Here is a 21069-nt window from a genome sequence, read left to right as displayed (position 1 = left end):
TTCTACTTAAACTGTTGTGGCTTGCAGATCTTCATATAAGGTTGGTTACTTGCTCTACGGGTCATAATCAAACCCACAGGCAATTCTGGGCTCTGTGCCAGGGTCTCTGAGCCCCCTGGCAGGGGTCCTGGCCATCCTGGACAGCCAGAGGGATGTTCTGGGTTCCCACAGCAGGGAAGGGAGCTGCCTCCACCTTTGCCTGCTCAGAGTCAGGATCTGCACACCAAGCCTGGAGATCTCCCCAACTATCCCACGAACCCAAAGGTTATCCACCAAACCCCCTCCCTTGCACAGCCCCAGCGCTTCCCCTCCTTTTGAATTACATGAGCTGACAAAGCAGTCAGAACCAATAAGTGTCCACTGGTTCTCTTTATTCAGCAGCACAACCTGGAGCCATTCTGGCACTCGGGAGGAGGAATTGCTGTTACCTGGATGTTGAGCCTCCCTCGGTGGGCCCCGAGGCCGTAGCGCTTGGCCGTGGAGGCATGGAGCTGGAAGTCAGTAATTTTCAATGTCTCCAGACCGAGTGGAGGGCAATCTACAAAACAAAACATTGATTAAGTTTTAATTGAACAGGAAAACGACAAAAAACAAACCAAGGAAACAACACCAAACAAACAAGCATTCACAGTTCCTGGATTTCGGCAGTGCCAAGCTGGCTGGGCCCTCGCTGGGCCGGAGGAGCAGAGCAGCGCTGAGGGCAATGAGGAATGGCAGCTCTCTGAAAATCAGTGAGGCAATGCATATTTACACCCTTTGCAGGGGCTCAGAGAGTTATTGCTGCTTGCTCTGTGCTTCAGTTTCTCACAGATATGCACAGTATTTCCTGTCAAGTGCTTTTCACCAGCAAAACGCCCTTTTTATTTTTACTTTTTGTATTTTCTTTTTCATCTCTTGCTTGGATTTTTTTTCTCCCTCCCTGTACTCATTCCAAGCTACTGTAAGAAATTATGTTTCTAATTAAAATCTCTTCTGGAAGCTTCACTCACAGTTCCTCCCATTGCACAACAGCATCTGTTCCAGAGGTCTGGGAGCCCAGAGAGAGCTGAGCTCTGCAGAGGTGGTGATTAAACACAAACAGAACAATTTTGACCCAAGGGCCATCTCTCTAAGCCCCAAATTCTGCACATCCTTGAGGACAGAAAAGGAAATGCAAGCACTTCAGCAAAGCAGTTCTTGGAGCTCTTTGGAGTTTGGGAAAAATCTGCTCTGTGATTATCAGACAAATATTTGGCTTTTTAATCACTCACCAAAATGTCATGAGGTTATCAAAGTATGAAATAATCATTTATGGTGGGAAAGCCCTCAAAAATAATCAGGTTCAACCATTCTCTCATCACTGACATGTTCACCAATACTGTCCCCAAATGCCACATGCACATCTCTGTTAAATCCCTGCAGGGATGGGGACTCTGACCTGGACAGGGAATGTACCTGGTTGTATTTAACTTTCAGGTTGTCTTTAACTTTCAGGTGTAATTTTGCATTATTAGGCACAAACTGGCAATGTGTGAGATTTCCCAGATTCCTCCTTAGTTCCCAACAAATTAAAAACCCTCAGGAAAAACGTGACAATCAATTGACACAAAATGTGGCTGTCAATTCATGCTGCTGTTTCTTTGGTCATCCTTAGGAAGTTCCCACACAAATCCAGGGCCAAATGTCTCCTTCAGAAGTAGTAAAGACATAAAGTAAAAATGAACATATTTTCTGAAGTACCAACAGTGATCTTAGTGTTACATAAGAGCTGAAATGTAGACAGCTCCTCATTTCAAAGAGCTTTCAATTCAATTATCCAAAACAGAGAAGAAACAGGATGTGCAATGAAAGGCAGAGGAAGGAATAGCTGGGAGGATTTTGGGATGATTGTCTGATTGTTTTAATTTCATTTCCTTATAGAGTGTTGCATCTTTCATCATACTCCAAGTGGAAGTGTCAGGCTCTGACAGATCTCCTCTGGGAGTAAATTACATTGTTGGGAACTGCCTGCCTCTTTTAACAAGTTTGGTCCTCAAGACAGGTTTGGAAATCAACCTCATGGTGCATGGTGCATTCAATACTTGAATGAAAATAAATGAAAATACTTTCTTCCACTGTTGGCTCCTCTTTGTCCAGTGGACATCCCAAACTGGGAGCAGAGCAGCAGGATTTGCATTCAAAGACCTTTAGATATTTATTTATTTTCAATGTTGGGATTCATGCAGTTTTCCACAAGAGAAAATTTTTGATTTTTATTTAAAATAAAATTATGTTTTCTCTTAATAGTCATATTGTTAGAATATTAGCACTTTAGGAATATAAATGTTTTCCATATGCATACAAATTCCAACATCAATAAAGGGATGAAAAGAGAAGCATGTAGACTAAAACAACAACATGTAATGTACAGAGATGGTGGGGACAAATTTTTCAATATAGCTTCTTCTGATTACCTCAAATTTACTCATTTTAAGACAACAAAATCCACCTGAAGTCGCCATATCACTACTGAAAAAAAATAATTCTGAGTCATACTGAGAATTTAATTTTGGATAAATTATTTTGTTGGGGTGTGTGTCCCCTGCTTCTTGGAGCTACTGGAGATAATCAGGACAGCCTAGTTTTGAAAAACATACAGGAAAATAAACTGATTTATGGCATTCATAAAAATTTACTTTTTAAAGGATTGCTTTAATACATTTTATTTAACTTGAAGAAATATTTCACAAACCAATGAAAATTGCCACCCAATCAGCAGGGCTGTCTTAATGATTTTGTACTCTCTGTGCCAGTTTGAAAAAACCTTAGGGAAGCCACAGAAATTGGACAGCAGGAATGACCAGAGATTGTGTGAATCTATTGCATAATGGATTCAGCTGGAAATGACTCAATTATTTGGTTATTTCTTTAACCAGCTGAAAATCTAATCATTATAAAACACAGGGAATTCAACTGTGGCTTTGAGATATTGAAATACATGTGTTGTGTACATAAGAACTTAATAAATAAATGCAGCTACAGCATTTCTGGTTTAGAGGGACAAAAAGCAAACATTAAGGTTGAAGATGCAGTGAAGGGGCTGCTCTGGACATTTCTTCCCTCCTGGTCCATATCCAAGCATGATTTTGTGTGTGATTTGCACCCATGGATAGGTGTTCACTTTAGAAATGAGCATTAATAAGGTGTCTGGATCAAATGAATTAATTCCACTAAACAGAGACAGGGCTTGGATTCAGAGTTAACAACATTTGTCTGTGGGAGTGTGTTCTTGTGAGGTTTCCTGCAGCAATGCTGAATGGCCTCATCTCAGTGTCCTTTACTGCCAATTATTCTTCCCCCAGGAGTCCCAGCAGGGCACCAAGGCAGTTCTGGTACCTGGGGGAAATCCCTGACCGTTAAAATCAGCAGGAGAAACAGCCAGGAACCACCTCAGTCTCCATTTCATCTCTTGAAATGTGAATTTGCCTCTTATTCCAGGTTTGCCTGCAGCAGGAACAGCACCTGTGTGTGCAGCTGAGCTCCGTGCCCAAGCCAGCAGGGGCTCACTTTGCAATCTCACTGTGGGGGGATATTTGAAAGCAGTTTCATCCTCATGATGGCTTTGTCCTGTGGCTGCAGCATCTTCCACTGAAGCCCTGGTCAAAGCCCACCTTCTGCAGAGCCAGCCTGGTTTCCTTCACTCCTGCAGGGCAATTACAGCTGCTGTGCTGCAATTTCAGCTGCTCTGCATCACACAGCTGCAGGAGCAGGCCAGGAAAACACTTGTGCTCTGCTCTGTTACTTAAATTACTCATTTATTTTATTTCCTTCTGGTCTAAATAAAGAATGCCAGATAAGTCCAGACTGCCTTCATGGCTCTTGTATCCAATAAAGATGCATTTAGGAAATCATTCTGTCCTCCTCTTTCAGAGGCAAAGCAGACAAACAATTCTTTTACTTAAAGAGAATTTCCCATCAGTTTTGGAATATGTTCCAAAATGGAACATATTCCAGCTTTTCAAATAAGTAAATAAATATATATATATGTATATTCCAGCTTTTCAAATGGAAGGGCAGAGAGAAGCACCATGTTTCCTCTTCAGCCCATATCACAAAGGCCATACCTGTAACCCTCTTCAATTCCTGCAAGTCTGTGCTGGTCTAACTCCTCATGAGCACAGATACTGGGATCTGGAAATGGAGAAATATCAACTCTGTGCAGCCTGACAATCTCCTGTCCCAGGGGAGATACAGGGTTTAAATCTTGTTTAAACAGAGCACTTCAACATGCCATTAAGAGGCAAAACTGTGAATTTACCTACAGATGCAGGTAAATTAGGCACACAAATAAATGTCTATTTTGTGGGAATTAAGACTTTAATGTTCGTTGTACCATTCATACTATTCTTAGGTCTTGATGGTCTCACACAAAAATTTCTTAATGAGGCCAATATCATAAATTTTGCCCTAGCAGCTAAATTTAGAGGTTTTCCTATGAAAAGTGTGGTTGATAATTCATCTTCCAAGAGCAGAAACTTTTAATGGGAGCTCTGGCAGTCGAATTTCCGTGGCTAAAGTTCTGCTTAGGTCGCATGTAGGCAAAGGACTTTAATACTGCAATGCACCTGCAAGGTGAAATAACAGCAAAAGAACATTTCTGACAACCTTCACCTTGCTGAAAATATCTTTTGATTATGTTTCTGTGATTGACAGCTTTTGTAAGGGCTGAGTTCAACAGAATAAAGTTTTCAATTTTCGAAATAATTTTATATATATATATATATATATTACATAAATAATTTATATTTACTTATGAGGGCACGGAGAGGTGCAAATCTGGTCTCAGTGTTGCTGTTTTGATGATGTGACCATGGAAGTGTGAAATTCCCACAGATGTTCATGACTCACACTCCACAGTTGCTTTTCCCTGGAAAAATGTCCATGGGTTTCAGTCTGGGTGCTTTTCTGACCCTGCTCATATATCAAGTGTTGCTTGCTAAGAACAATAACAAGTTTCTTTTCTGACCTGAGTTCAGGCCACAGCCACCCTACACCCCAGATCATTTCAAGCAGCATCTTGAGGCAGCTTAAAGTTCCTCAAAGACCTTTTGCTTTTATTTCCTTTTTCTGAAAAACCCATGAGCACTGTGAGAGCAAAGCAAGCAAAGTGCACTTACAACAAATGCCCTGCACAGAAGGTGAAACACTGAATTACAGTCCCAGGCCAAAGATCAAATAAAGAATTAAGGAGATGCCAACATTTCCTGTCCTAAGACCACATTAATTATTGGCTAATGTTGCACTAAAGCTGTATATTTTTCCAGACAAGCACCAAATGCTGCATTGAGGTCTTCAATATCAGGAGGAAATATTTACCACAGCAGTGCAACCTACACTTGTGATTGCTCCTGAAGATTTAAAAAGAAATAAAGAATAAATGAAGCATTCTCTGGGTTCTTTAGGTCAGGTCTGACATGAAACCAAATGAGATTCTGAAAGTGCACTTTTCTTTTCATTTTCTCTCATTAACTTTTCACATTTTTTGCTCTCTCGCAAGCCCAGGTTGTGGCTGGCTGCAGATGCAATGAAACATTTAGCAGGAAAAGCTTCTATTATTGCTGGCACAGCTGGAGGCAGCAGCTCCAGAGTGCCTGGGGGTTTTGTGGCCAAGCCTTCAGACTCAAGAGGTTCATCTAAACTCCAGACATCACATTCACTCCCTGAGCTGCCTTCTGCTGCCACCAGCCTGGCCCAGGATGGGATTTGTGATGTGGCACAAGGTGCCCTCCAATTTGTACCCAGATCTGCAAAGATCTGCCCTCTCTCTCCAAAGTATTTCATTTAATCACTCTCAAAAAAACATATTTTTTTAATGGCCAAAGGAACCCAGCCTGAAAAATATCATATCAGCTCTTAACTTCTATTATGAGCTTTGACGAGGCTGAATTCTGTGCTATTAATTTTAAAATGCCTCCTCTGATGTTTTTTTTTTTCTGAAGCACAGGGTGAAGAGTTTCTGTAATTCCAGCTAAAGCCACAAAACTGAGTACAGCCATCAAAAATGAGAACCATTCTTTTTTTCCCAGAGCCAAACAAACAGACAGCCAAAAAAATGGAGAACAAACCCGAGACAGACCACTTGCACAATGGCTGGGTACAGGACAAAAATTACCATTAAAAACACATCTTCATGCCAGAAATAGCTCAAAATACCAGGTCACTGAGGTGTAATGCAAGAGCAGAGATTCTACACTCAGAGCATTAATTGCAGCCATCAAAAATAAACATTAAAACTTGGAATACCATTAACAAGTATAAAACCAAGACAGAAATAACTCTGATCTTAAGATACAACCCTGGCTCAATAAATGAGACATCTTAGAAGTGCTCAAGTTTAACCATATAAGCAATCCAATTTGAGTGCATTTTACCAAAAATAGGATAAATATATAAGAAGTATGAGCATAAAACTGGCTTGTGGTGCAATTTTCCCCCTCTCCCTCCAGGAATTTTATACAGCAGTAAATATATCCAATATATCCATAGTTGGTATAGAAAATTCACTGGGCAGAGCGACAGCACAGTCATGAAATTCCTTGAACATAAATAAACTGGAAAGTATCCACAACTCCTGGTCCTAGAAATATACATTTACTGAACATTCTGGCTGTTTTTTGAGGATTTTGCAACACAGCCATTCTCAAAGTATGGATTTGAGGTGGTCCAAAGGAATTATACAAGTGGGAAGACACAGGAAAGGGGCTGTAAATGCTCCACCCTGAGAATCAGAACTGCTCACCTGGGGCTGAGACACACAAGAACAGCTTCAGAAATCCTTTGGGAACACCTAATTCCACTGGAATAAATGGCACTACTCTGATATCACCCAGCTTTCACCTTCCCACCCTCCCCACACACATGGAGCAGGAAAAACCTGAGAAACTGTAAAGTTCTCATTAGCAGTGAGGAGCCATTAAATTTCATCCCCACTGCTAAAGTCACCTCCACTCCCAAGTGCTAAATTTTCACTTGAGAAGGACTGAAATCAGCAGCTTCCCAGACAGTTCCACTTAATGTTATTCAAATTTTAATCCAGTTCAACTCCAGCACAGACAAAACTACATTATTTTAGTTCTCAACAAGGCAGAAAATGAGCTGAAAATGACACTGAAACAGACACGTGAACTTCCTTTGATGATGTAGTTTAAACATGAGTGAATCATGGATGTGGATAGAATCACTTGGCTCCTCAGTTTTGGGTTTTATAGGGTGTTTTTTACCCTTTTAGCTGCCTGACTTGGCTCCTGATGCAAACCAGGAACCTCCAGAGCCACGTTGATGAAGCAGCACGAGCTGTGCTTTAGGCAGCTGAGACTCATTAGTCAGCTGAGAGTTGAGGTGTCACCTTCCATATTTTTATTATTAAAGTTAAAAATACTCAAAGTGCCAACAGAGAGCAGACTAGCAGCAGTCCGTATCTGCACTGAGAGCTGGGTGAGGATCATCCCTCTGATCCTTCTGAGGGTCATCAGCCCTCCTCTGCTGCTGCTGGAATGTTGGGGGACACAACACAGATGATGCACTTCGGACCTGGTTAACATTAGAGATTTTATAACAGGATGCTTTGGCAAAAGCAAACAGAACTTTGAAAATTAGACCTGGATTGCAAGAAGATTAAATCACATGGGTCTACTGAATAAAGAAAATCCCATTGAACTCTGCAAGCAAGAAATGTGGTTAATGCATAAGTTTGTGTGTGTGATTTCAACCGAATCATTGCAGTACTTACACTATTTCAGGGAGACTGGTACATTACTGGTCTCCCTGAAATAGTATATAAGTGCTTGTATCCCATAACAAAATGGGATTCTGATCACCAAGTCAGTCTCTCTGTCTCTCTCCATCACCGACATGCTGCCTTGGGAAAAACTCATCCATTGGATGGACAGGGAAAAACTCATCTTGTGGATGGATGGAATCCTTCCATCCTTTGGATCTGAAATCTTCCCAACAACGTGCTGCTGCTCAGTGCTGACATGAAAGTTTGAACACAGGGCTGCAAACACAGCTCCATGCACGAGCAACACCCCCAAGGATGGGCTGGGATTGCCAAGCCAAAGCTCACCCTTGGCACTGCCACCCCTTCTCCTCTCTCCATCACCGACATGCTGCCTTGGGAAAAACTCAGCCTTTGGATGGATGGAATCCATCCATCCTTTGGATCTGAAATCTTCCCAACAACGTGCAGCTGCTCAGTGCTGACATGAAAGTTTGAACACACAGCTCCACCCCCAAGGATGGGCTGGGGTTGCCAAGCCAAGGCTCACCCTTGGCACTGCCACCCCTTCTGCCCCAGCAGCACCAGGAGCATCACTGGGACGCTCTGCCCCAGCCCCAGGCTCCCTCAGAGCTGCCACCCTGCCCTCCCTCCCTGCCCAGCCTCTGCCAGGCTGCACATCTGGGATAAATATAAGGAGCCTGTGACAGGAAATACCTCAAACCAATCCAGCTTGCTTTTAAAACCTTTTATAAAGTGTAAGGTCTGAGTTTTATGAAGACCTGGTGTGGCTGCTCTAGCAAGTTTACACATTTAGACACTTTTGTTTTTTTCCTTCTAGCATCACATCTGTGGTTATTAATTCATAGGAAATAATAAGAGAAATTAATAAACCCAAACACTTCTCATAAGGCATAGAAGTTTTCATAGTGCCTGGAGCTGTTGCTCAGGCAGTGATTCCAGAGGAAAGTTGTGTGGTTACAATAAACCTGAACTCAAGCTTTGTACTCCTTCCCAACCCTTAAAAAGGAATCAGTTTGTAAGTTCTAGGGCAGAGTAAAAAGCAAAAATAAGTTTGGTTGGATTGTGTGCTTCTCACTTAATTATTCTTTTTTATTTAACTGATTATTCATTTGATGGACTGTATGTTCTTTGAATCCACAGAATTCTCTGAATTCTTGAGTATTCTTTGATACACAGCACTAAGACAGCACTAAAATGTCAGAAAGAACTTATACATTTAAATCCCAAACAGTGGGAAACTGCTTCAGTAGAGGGATAAAAACTTGGCCAGGTGCACATAGAAAATAACCAGAGGTTCTTTGGATATATCCAGAAGTGCAGAAAAGCAGAAGATTTAGGAACTCATATAACAGAGCTTTCTTATTTCCTTTAAAGCCCACCATGTCCAAGCTGTTGCACCCTTGAGAAACACCCTGAGAGCAGAGGATTTAAGAGTTCAAAGCATCAAGAAGCAACATTTCAAAAGATATCTAAATCTCTGAGATCTGAGAAAATCAAATCCAGGCCTGGATTGAAGAGTGACTACCCTCTTTTATTAAAAAAAAACCCAAAAAAACCCCCAAAACAAAAAAAGACCCCAACAACCAAAACCACCATACCCCAAACCAAACCCCAGAAATAAATAAAGAAGAAAAGAGGAGTGGAATTGTAGGGGTGCATGAGAGAGGATTTCCTTGGGAAGAGGAGATCTGAAATTGGCGTTTGGGCTCACTCAGGGGACACAAACCCCAGGGCAGCACAGGAATCCCACTGGGGAACGTGGAAAACCCAAGGACAGAGCCCAGCTTGCAAAGGGAATCAGTTCCTCCCCAATGTAATTTTAAAGGAATGATTCCTAAGGAGCTCAGAAAACCCTCTGTGCAGCCAGGCTCTCCCTTTCCCACATTTCAGCAGGTGATTCCCTGAGTTTTTGCTCATCTTCCCAAGGATTTCAGCTCTCAGGTGAATTTTTAGCTTTCATGTGTCCATTGTGAAGATGACATTTGGACACACCAGAGTTTCTCTGTTCAACTTCCCCCTCTCTACCTGCCTTCAAACCAATCATGGAAAAGTCAGCTAACAGAAATAACTCAATAAATAAGTTTTAAAATGCCTCAAGCCCAAGCAAGCACCAGGAATCTGTGGATTTAAAAGCTTGGTTATTACCTTTTAAATTCTGAACACTCAGCATTTTCTCAAGGCTCTGAGTTTCCTGTCTGCAGGAAGAGAAATGCTAAAATTGAGTCAGACATTGCTTTTGGAGATCTCTGGGAGGATTGCAGGGAAGGTTTGAAGCTTGGGAAGTTGGTGTGAAGCTCCAGCTCCAAGCTATGGAGCAAAGGAGATAAAGCAGTTCAAGCAAGGTTCAGACAAATATCTCCAAGGGTGGGCGCCTCTCCAGCACAAATGTTCAGAGCTCCTTTCTCCCTATTCCAGCTTCCTACGGTTCCCAAATTCATTCTGTCAAAACATCTTTTCTGCTTTGTTTAACAATTCAGCTGTGGTCCAGCAAAGGCTCAGAATCACAGGCTCCACATTTAGCACATTGGAGGCCTCACTGGTTCAAAGAAAAACGTGTCAGGAGCTCCAAATGAATTGGAATATGAGTTATAAGTGAGTATAAAACGGGCTGCATTCACCTCTGCCTGCTCCAGGCCGAAAGCCCAAAAGTCCAAAAATAAAATTTAAATAAAAGGCCCAAAAATGCAAGCTGGAGGCAATGCATTTCCCAGTCTGTGGACACAAGGAGGAATGCTCAGGAGCGCATTCAGATAAAATCTAATTTTTATCAGTTGCCCAGTGAGGTTTGACATCCTTCCCCTGAAGAAAAGTGCCCACATTGTCACCCAGAGATTCATCTGCACTGCAAAACATCAAGGTGTTAATGTGAAAAGTTCAGGTCATGATTTGGGACTTGTTAATTCCAGTGCTGCCTTGGAGAGTTCAGCCTCCTTCCCATCCACAGGAGCCAAAAGTATTTGTTAAGTACAGGTATTCTGCACTTGAAAAGCTGTGGAATAGGGAAAGCTTCAAGGCAAGCTTCCCTGAGCACACAACTCCTCATTTTCCCACTTCCTAATTGGAAAGGAAAAAAATCTGATTCGGGTTTAATGAGCAGAAATACGGAAAGAGTTGCAGAGGAAAAGTTCTGTCCTATTTTCTGTCCCCTTTTTCAGAGAGTTCTGTGGCATTCTATCTGCACTAACTCCGCACTAGCACTTTTTAAAAATATTTTTTAAGGTTTCCCATTTTATTCCTCTTGTCAGACAGCAGGGGGGTCTCCATGTCTGATTGCCATTTGACATGCATTCAAGCACCAAAAAAAAGCCAAGTACACATTTGGAGTATGGAACAAACCAGATGTGTCTGCAGGATTTTGGATTCCACGTGGTACCAGCCTCAGACCCCTCATTCCTGCCAGCTTGGGATTTATCCATTTTCTTCTCTGGGGCTCGTGCCTTTCATCCATCTCTTGGCTTCTGCAGCACCTGGACTCTGTCAGCATCTCCAAAGGTCTTTGGAAGAACACTCAGAGATCACTCACGTTTCTGACTCTGTGCATGATTCCCCAATCCTTTGTTCCACCACCAGATGGAATCAAGGTTTTTGGGGTCCCTTTTTGTCACTTCCATGTATCTGATGAAAGGCAGAGGAACTGGTCTAGGTCTGAGCCACGCATCTGGGGAGCCTGCAGGAATTCTGGGCTGCAGTCCTCTGCTGGGATCCAGAATTATCCAGAGGAGTCTGAGGAACAAAATATCCCCCAGGAGGGCTGTCAGACACTTTTCTCTTTGTTTTAGCTCAGGGGCTGGGCCTGGCTACTCCTCTCCTCATCACTCTGTTCCCCAGCAGCATAAGAGCTGTGGCCTCGCCTGGGGAAGCCTCCTGCTCCAGGGACATCACTGCAGGCTGGGACACATCCCCATCTTCTTGGGTCAGCCCCATCCTCTAACAAATCCAAATCCAAATCCACTCCACTTTTACCATGGGAAATCCCAGCCTCCCCAGCAGCCACCCATACAGCCCAGATTTACTTTTGGCAGAGCTCTCACTGGAATTTTTAATTGGAATTTAAAGATAGTGCAGTCTGCACACTCTGGGATAAAGCTGGGTCTGTCCCCTGGGATAGGGTACTGCCCATCCAGCCTGTGATGGCAAACACAATTCTAACTCGTTCTGAAATGCCTTCTGTAACTCAGAATCACAGAATCCTTCAGGTTGGAAAAGATCTCCAAGATCATCCAGTCCAACCTTTAACAGTATTTTTCAGTACCTGAGCAATTAAGGGGGAAAAAGAGAAAAATCACATTGTCAAGTTCTACTTTTAGGCAATCACATAGGAAAGGCTGTTTTGCTGAAATTGCAGTTTCTGTTATCAGTCAGTGAAGCATTTTTGGGAAGGTTGAGATCTGGTCCCTTGTTTTCAGACATCCTCTGTCTTGTACATGAGGAAAATTCATTACACTTTTGAAAATAATCTTGGGGAAGGAACAAAGGGGTGTGTTTGAGCCAATCTGGCCTAAGGGGTGGTTGTACCAGTGCTGCAGGGTGTGCTGACAGCCAGGTCTGAGACCAGCTCTTCCAAAATACTCTGAACTGTTCCCTTCCTTTGCCAGATGTTTCAGGTGCACCCTGAAAGTCGTGAGGAGCCATAAACCTGTCACCATAAACTGCTGTGTCCCTGAAGGGGAGAACATAAAAATACCCTGCTTTCTGGGAAAGAGGGACAAAGGTGGGTTCCAGTTTGCAAGGTGCAAGCAACACCTTGTCCTAGCATGCCAGGATGGTTGGTGGGCTTGGCATTTCCCCTCAGTTCTGGATGTGGAGAAGGAAGGGGATGCTCAGCCTGGCTCTGTGCTCCCCCTCTCAAACACAACCTTCTTAAAATGGGAAGCTGCTTTGCTTTCTAAAGTTCAAATGAGAAAACAGCTAAAAAGCAAATCTGGGGAGAGTGGGGACTGTCCTGGAAGACAAGCAGGGACATTTGGGGTTCACCCTCAGGATCTCTTCTAGGTCCCAGTCAGAAGGATTGATCCCATAGAGCCAAAATGAGGGGAAGCAACAAGAAAACCACTAAATTTGTGATACATGGGAGAGTAAGGAAGAAATCATCTACAGGAAGCACTCAAGCCCCATAAGCTAAGCAAGAAAATCAGATTTAGGAAGGTCTACCAGGTCATCCAGGTCTACCAGGTCATCCACTTTCTGGATGAGCTGCTGAGGTCCAAAAGAAAGAATCAACCTGAACAGAGGACTCTGGTGCTTTATCCAACTGAGTTCCACTGTAGAACTTTCAAAATTCCCATATTTTTAAAGTTTTAAACTATAGATATACACATAATTCTTTGCCATCAACTTCATGGAAGATCTCAGTTGGATTTAAATGGTCTTTGGGAATCACCTTGATTGTAGGAGAAGAGTTTTGCCAGGTACATACCTTAAATAATTCACCAGCAGCCCCAGGATGATGTACAGTCACACCAGAAGTCTGTCTGGCAATTCATTAATTAAAAAAGCAAACCACAAAATAAATCTGTAAGTAATTAATCCCCCTATAAAAAAAAACTCAATTAATCACTTCCACTATCCACTTTGAAAGTCATATTTTCTATGTCAGTATCTACAGAGCAGATGCACTGTGTAGCAGAGTAAAAAGACATGTAACTGTGATCTTTGTTTAACTTATGTACACAACTTTTACTGCATGCCTTGCTGGGCAGGTTGGATGCAGCAGCACTTTTGCAAGCACAGCATCCTGCTAATTCCTCTGTGAAAACATGAGCAAAAGTCTTTTATTTTCTCTTATTTACAGATCTGTAAGTTACAGGTAATTAATCACAAAGAAACAGAAGATTAATCTCATATCTGGGTACTTTCACTCCTAAATCAGCTCAGCTCCAGCCGTGAGTCACAGCTACTGGAAGTCACTGTGGCCCTCTGGAGCTCCCCAGCTTTTTTTCACTTTTCTGCAATGTCAAATCCCAGCGAGGCAGCCCCACAGAGCCCAGACAGGGCAGGTTTGGGGGGATTCATGTGTCAGAACAGAAAATTATTCCCTCTTCCTAAGCCAAGAGTAAAATTAGTTTCTCCTCTCCTTACAAAGTGGTGTTATCCCATGTAATTCTTTGAAATGGATTGTTATAAAATATACTTCACTGTGTATTGGGGCTGATTCCCATTTATAAGATAGCTGCTTTAAATACCCCTCCAGAATCAGAAAATCACTTTAAGGCCTTTTCTTGTTTGCAAAAATGATGTAAATCACTGAGCAAACAAGGAATGAAGCCCTTGTCTTTGCTTGTCTCCATTTAAGCCATAATGAGATGGATGTTCCACAACACCAGGATGTTCCCCACCAGGAGGGAAGCATTTTTTGTCCAAAAGAGGAGTTCAGATATCTATCAGCAGACTCACCAGAACATCCTTTGTAATTTAATTAGAGCAGGGCTGGAGGGATTAGCAGCTGAGCCCAAGTGCTCTGAAGATGCCTTAAGTGACCCACACACTCTCCCTCTGATGCCTTCACAGGCACTTTGACTCCCTGAGTCACCAGCTGGCATCTCTTCATTATTCTTGTTTTTCTCACCTATTTTTTCGTTGCCATTTTTAGCCACGGGTAGGAAAGAGGAACAGTTTTCCCTTTACACCTGTCAAGTTGATTTAGCACTGCCTGGCACGTGCAGGAGGAATAAAAAGCCTTGCTCCAATCTGATAGTGCTCCATCCCTTGCAGCACACAGCCAACATCCAGAATAGCCTGTTCTTGCTCACACTGGGATGCTGAAACCACAGGGGAATGGAATCATAAATGGTCCTTTTGCTGTGCCACAAGGAAATTACAAATGAATCTAGATCAGGAATAATGAATCAACACTGCGGTGTGTTTTACTAATGGTTTGATGTCAGTGTTTCTCATGGCTTGATTGGATATGCAAACACCCCACCAAACACCTTTTGAAGCTGAAATAGCCACAAGAAGGCTCCTCTGGAGCAAGGCTTGACCCTGAACAATGCAGGAATTTGTGGATCAGGAATCCTCATCAGGAAAATAATCAGACAGCAGCAGTGGTGGAGACCTGTCTTTGGGCTCGACAGTTTCCTCTAAACATCCTCATTTAATTCCCCAGGCACTGAATTTAAAAGTGCATCTTAAAAGGCAAGAAATTTTGACTGCATCAGAGCTTTACTTGTTTCCTGGAGCTCCCAGCATTAAAGGCACAGATTTGTATTTCCATAGAGCAAATAATCCCACAAGACATCACCTCACCAGAGGTCCAACAAGAAGACCAAATCTAGAGCATCCTTTGCAAAGCAACAAGGTCACAAGCAACCACTGTGTGAATATGACATTTAAATCTCAACTCTGACCACCAGTCTTTTGGCAGTTTGCTTTTTACACAGTGAATTGGGCAAGACTTTAAAATCCCAGGTCAGATACAGAAAATTCAGGAAATTACTTCTTCTGCACCACAGCTTCTACTTCCACCACTTCATTTTTCTGACAGATTTGAAGCTCACGTAGCTGACAGAAAGCTTCATTCCAAACCCAAAAGAAATAAGTGAACTTTGGTTGTGAGCCATGGGATTGTCCTGTCTGGCCAGCTCACTGAACAGATAATAACATTAAACCCCAAGACTGAATTCAGCTAATGAGTGTCTCATAATTGCTGGCATTTCAGGAACAGCTCTAGGCTCAGGTTGAGATAGTAAAATCTATTCAGTGAAACCATCCCCCTTTTAAAGATGTGTTTTTAAAGAGACATTTTTCTCACCTTAAACATGAGGTTGAATTCAGAGAAGGCTGCTGGAAGAATTATCTTTGAAAGTGGTTTTCTCTGGCATAATAAAATGTGTTTATTCCCATTTTTTTTTCTTTCTCATGTTACATTATTCATTGAAGCCATGGGCAAGGAAAGATGCTAATCAAAAAGATTTGGCCAATTTTGAGGGTATTGCTCATTATTCATTCTTAGTCATCCCTTGTCCTCTTTTGTTGTGACATTCTTTAAAGGATGGGCTCTTAAATGGAATAGTGCACATTACATTATTCTGCATATTTTAGAAGTGCTGAGGAGAAAATAGAGGCTGGTAGATGAAAGAAAACTCATTAAAAGCCACATTGCTTGTCACAAATGGCAATTAGGATGCAATACAGGTCATATTAAAATTCATGGGATACCCACCTAGGGCCAGGAAGTCCATTCTTAGGAGTTCCCATTATGAGAAGCGTAAACAAAAGCTTTAAAATTAAAGTCTGTGTTCTAGGTCACAGGAGAGCTCCACTTTGGGCTGCTCAGAGAAGGAAAGTTTAAGAGAGGGGACACCAAAGGACTGGAAAAGATCAGCACTGGGAGTTCCCCAGCTCATGAGGAATTCTGTGCTGCTGTGTCTTGGTGACCAGGTCTCAAGTGCTTTCAGCTGTCAGTTCAATGCCTTCTGTATCATTCTGTCATTTCTTCTTTCTCGTGAGCAAAACCACCACACAGATGCCAGTAACACCCCAAACCTGTCATGTTTTTAACTTCACACACTCCTCAGAACTTCGCCCCCATTTCACACCAAAATATCTCCAGTTTTTCCTGAATAACATCCCTGTGATTCAGCTTTCCCTCCTCATTCACTCACTGATCTCTCTCCATGTTTTCATTATCTTGATAAACATCTCACTTAAAGTACTATTGGTCTATTTTTATAAATTCACATTCTCTCTGCTGGATTATTTCCATGTTTGCCTGCACTGTCCATTTTATCCTCTCCTTGCCTTCCCTTTCTGACTCCTCCTCCTCCTCACAGGAAAGACCTGGCCCATCCCATGCACTACAGAATTAAAAAGAAATAAACCAAACCCTTAAGAATTGCATTATTGAACAGGTGGCAAGATTGCAGAAAAATAAACAAATATGGGGCAAGTAAACACTGATGCATCCGAGGAGTTTCATCAAGCCTGGGGAAAGCACCAAATGAGATGAGGCAAAGGAAATCCTGATTTCAGCTAAACACAGACAAATGTTGGCTTGTGCAGAGATCAAACACTGGGAGATCTGTGAAATACAGAACAAATGTTCTCTAAGCCCCTCTCTGAGCACTGCCATACAAATAAACACCACTCCTCTAGTTTCTAAATACATTCAGAATTGAAGTATGGCTCTACAAGAACTACAAGTTTAAATTTTGCAGATCAAATCAAAATAATTACAAACTTTGCTGCGGCAGACTTGGGCTACACTGACGAGGTTATTGGGCACCTCAGCCCTATAAAATCTCTTGATGATGAATTTTTGCCTGTAGTCAGACCCCCAGACTCTGAAGGGATCTGCCCCACAGGTGGTAGCTGAGGCACCATCTATCAGACTCTATTAAAAGCCTCATAAAAGCAAAACATTGATGTTAACAAGACTCTTTCCACTGATTTGATTGGGCTTTGGACAGAGGCCTATACAAACAAGGACAGAATTAGAAAATGGAAATCTGTTTATATGCACAAAACCTGTCAATGCAAATGTTTGCCTTCCAAAGATGACCTAGCACCACTTAATTTATGAGGCATTTAAAGGGCAAAGAGGCAGATTGATACTTTCAACTTTTACCTGAGTTGACTATTTGCAAATATTGATTTTAATATTTTAAACCAAAAATTGCAAACCCGTTGGCGTCAACTGGATTTCTTTCTACATTAATATTTCACAGACTGAAAACATCGATATTCTGGCCACCTTCAGTAATTAGCTGAAATAAATGGAGTGTGTGTCATCTGTTTAGTGCCATGTCCTTGAGACTGCTCCATTTGATTTCCATTTTGATTCAAAGCTGGGGTTGATCAGGACCAGCTGCTCAGCCAAAGGGCACATCACACATTCCCATTGCTCCTCCTTCCCCATCTCAGCTCCCAGCCAGGCCATTGTTTGTTGCAACTAATTAATCCCACATGTCCTGGCTGCCAGTGAGCCTCACAAACCCCAAATTTCAGTATTTACTGCATGTCCAATAAATTAATTCCACCTCTGGAGAGATGCATAAACACAGTTGTGTACATGTAAGCAGAAGACACATTCTTACCCAGCCAGATTTATGGTTATTATTATTGATACTTGTTTGACAGCTGCTATTATTATTTCTAGCTGGCCTCTTAACATGCAGATTTGAGTTAATATAGGTATGTATTAGTGTTTCAACATCTCTGTGAGGGCCAGATTGTCAGATCTTCATTCCAAACTGATCCCTGGTGACATGGGGACATGGCACTGAGCATCACAGTTACTGCCCTGGCAGGACCTTGCCCTTGCCTGCCTCTGGGTGAGGAGAAAAGAGAAAATTTAAATATTACAGCCAGGACTTTTAACACTGCAGCTGAAACTGCCTGACACTTCCTGCTGGAACCTCCTGTTTTCACTCCCATCTGTAGCAAGTGGTGACCCTTCTCCTCACTGGTGTTCACCTCAGGGATTATGATGCCTCTTGCAGTTAAAATTGTTCAGCTGCTCCCAGGGAAATCTACTGAATTTTTATGGTGCTGAGTTGACTTCAATCACCCAAGTCCTGGATCAAGGAGCAGGAGTTTGGTGGAGGAGATCGGGTGCTTGTTGTACCTCTGGCTGATTTTTAAAAGCTCAGAGGCTTTGAAACCTCTTATTGCACATGGCTGGTGAAAGCTTGGAAGCTCAGCTGCGTCCAAAGAGCCCAAACTTGCTGCAGAAGGAGAAATTGAGCCATTCCCAGCTGCTTTTGGTGGTGCACCACAAGCCTCTCCCCCTGTGCTCAGTGCAGCAGGTGGGGAATGAGGAAGATGCCAGTCTGTAAAGAAAAATAAACTTTGCCCTCATGGATTGGATTCTCTTCCCATCAGTGTCATGTTTGGAGCAAGTGTGAATGCCCAAGTGCTGGGAAAATTGGGAAAAAGCCAACAGGGAAGGTGAAAGCAGAGATGAACCACAGAACATCCCACCACAAGATGGAAATCTCGATTGTCTCCACCACAATGAGGAATCAAAAACCTAATTACAGAGCTTTAATATCCAAGTGTGTCCCATGGTCATGAATTTATGGAATGGTTTGGGTTGGAAAGGATCTAAAAACATCATCCAGTCCATTCCACTGTCCCAGGTGCTCCCAGCCCCAGTGTCCAACCTGGCCTTGGGCACTGCCAGGGATCCAGGGGCAGCCACAGCTGCTCTGGGCACCTGTGCCAGGGCCTGCCCACCCTCACAGGGAACAATTCCTTCCCAAAATCCCATCCAGCCCTGCCCTCTGGCACTGGGAAGTGTTCCCCCTTGTCTTGTCAATGCAGCTGTTCAGTCTGTGGAGGTGGAAAGCTCTTAAGTTAAGAACCTTTTTCCTTAACTTAAAAACCCAAACAAATGACACATTGCAACAAGAACATTCTCAGATCTCCCGTAGACTGCAGTGACCCTACTGAGATAATGAACTTGAGGTGGTCCAGGCAGTGTCATTTCCTTGGGAAGCTGCTGGCCCCTGAGGGGACAGGGACACAGATGTTTTGTGTCTCTTCTCCCCAGACAAGGTACATCTGCCACCACCCTTGACTTCTGCCTGGAGTTACCCTGACAAGCCACGCTGCCTGTCCCACAAATGGTTTTAGAAATGTCAGATGTTAGAAATTACACTTTCTTATCACTATTTATTAGTATAAAGGCCCAGATGTTTGCTGCACGAATGCTAATTAATTTTTATTACTGCTAACATTAAATTTCAAATATTTTGTTTGTTACCTGCTGGATGTCACTGGACAAAGTTAAAGCCACCCTACAACCCCGATGCCCTGTTTTGCTGTACTGATGATTCTGAACCACAGATTTTGTGCCATATGCCCCAGTAATTAACATGAAATTTCCTCCTGAAGGAAAGTTCAGCTGTAGAGGAATGAGATTTGGCCCCAAATTTTACAACTCTAAACTTCATGGACCAAACTCACTCCTAAGTATCCCAAACCAGTAAAATACCTATCAGACAGTCAGGGAGCACAGAAAGGGATTACTCTTTTGGGGTGCAATCAGATGTTAATGGGAACAAGTGGGTGGTAGAAGCTGGTCGAGTTTCTGCAAACTTTCAAAAATGGAATTAAGGGTGGCCTTTTTATTTTAAGGCATTTTTGTTGCTATTTAATTTCTTTTCTTAACTGGTCCATAATTAAATGGAGCTTGTTAGGGCTTAGTCTTTTCCAGGAAGATCTCTGTTTACATATCTTCCTCTGGAGGGCTTAAAAGTGAAATCTCAGAGAAATTCACAGGTTTAGAAGTGAAATTAATTCAGAAGCCTTTCTTAGATTGAAGTGACAAGGGATAAGGTGAGATGTCACTATACATAATCACCTTTTACTATGAAATCTGTCTCTGTTCTTTTGCTTACAGAACAGCAGCTTTCACAGCAAGCCAGTTGCCAAGTGTAATTAAGAATAATTAAGAAGGAAAAGTCCACAGACTAGCCAGAGTACAGCAGAATTACTACATTCCGACTCTTTAACTCTTTCCCTTTCAAGTAGAGATTGTTTCAAAGTATGTAAAAGTTCTGTTCTGTGGGATATTAAAATTTAATGTGTTGTCATCATCATCACCACAACCACATTTATTGTTATTATTACCAAGACTGCCATTAAATGGAAATTCATTAATGCTAAAAGTCACAGGCGGCGTGAGATTCAGCAGGCTCCAAACTCTGGAGGAGAAGGTGGAAAGTTACCTGGTGGCGGTTCAAGAATGGGTTTTCCTTTTTTGTTGTTTTTCTTCTGTTTTAACTCCTTCCTGCTCGGTTTGAACCCTGGCTGTTCCTCTCTCTCAGCAGCACGGATAGGTCCTTCCTCTCCGGGTTGCTCCGTGAAAGGAAAGAACTCTTCCCCGGGATACGGAAAGGAGTAATAATGATCCCTGTTGGTGATTTCCTGCAGGTAATAATCCTGATCGTCCATGGGGACGGCCCGGGACACATCCCCCAGCAGTGCCAGCCCCAAGGTGCAGAGAGCGAGGCAGAGTCCGGAGCGGCCGCGGGCGATCATCGCTGCCGGGCGCGGGAGTCCCGGAACTTTGCTGGGAGAGCGGGCAGAGAGAGTTCGGGCAGCGGGAACGGCGCTCCGGGAGCGGCGGGGATGGAGCCGGACCGGGACGGGGATGCGGGGAGGAGGCAGAGCCGGACACACGGGCAGTCGGACACACGGACAGCTGGGCACACGGACAGTCGGACAGTCGGACAGTCGGGCACACGGACACGGCACACTCGGACGGTCGGACAGTTGGGCACACGGATACACGGACAGTCGGGCCCACGGACGGTCAGACACTCGGACACACGCACACTCAGACAGTCGGACAGTCGGGCACACGG

At 43.0% G+C, this 21069-nt stretch overlaps 1 protein-coding gene across 1 annotated transcript in view; it reads right to left on the bottom strand.

Moving 5' to 3' along the window:
• Positions 1-20829, bottom strand: part of CPXM2 (carboxypeptidase X, M14 family member 2) — a 68889-nt gene extending 48060 nt beyond the window's left edge. Inside the window, exons 1-2 of the mRNA XM_063163036.1 lie at positions 20431-20829; positions 429-538 (exon numbers count right to left, since the gene is read on the bottom strand). Coding sequence (XP_063019106.1) covers positions 429-538; positions 20431-20743 — 423 coding nt within the window. The 5' untranslated portion in view covers positions 20744-20829. The remainder of the gene's footprint in view (positions 1-428; positions 539-20430) is intronic.
• Positions 20830-21069: the final 240 nt, after the last annotated feature.

This window comes from Melospiza melodia, chromosome 9, assembly GCF_035770615.1.
Source record: "Melospiza melodia melodia isolate bMelMel2 chromosome 9, bMelMel2.pri, whole genome shotgun sequence".
In the NCBI taxonomy this organism is placed as follows: Eukaryota; Metazoa; Chordata; class Aves; order Passeriformes; family Passerellidae; genus Melospiza; species Melospiza melodia.
The sequence above is the reverse complement of the archived record's forward strand: the minus strand, read 5'-3'. Positions and strand labels throughout refer to the sequence as shown.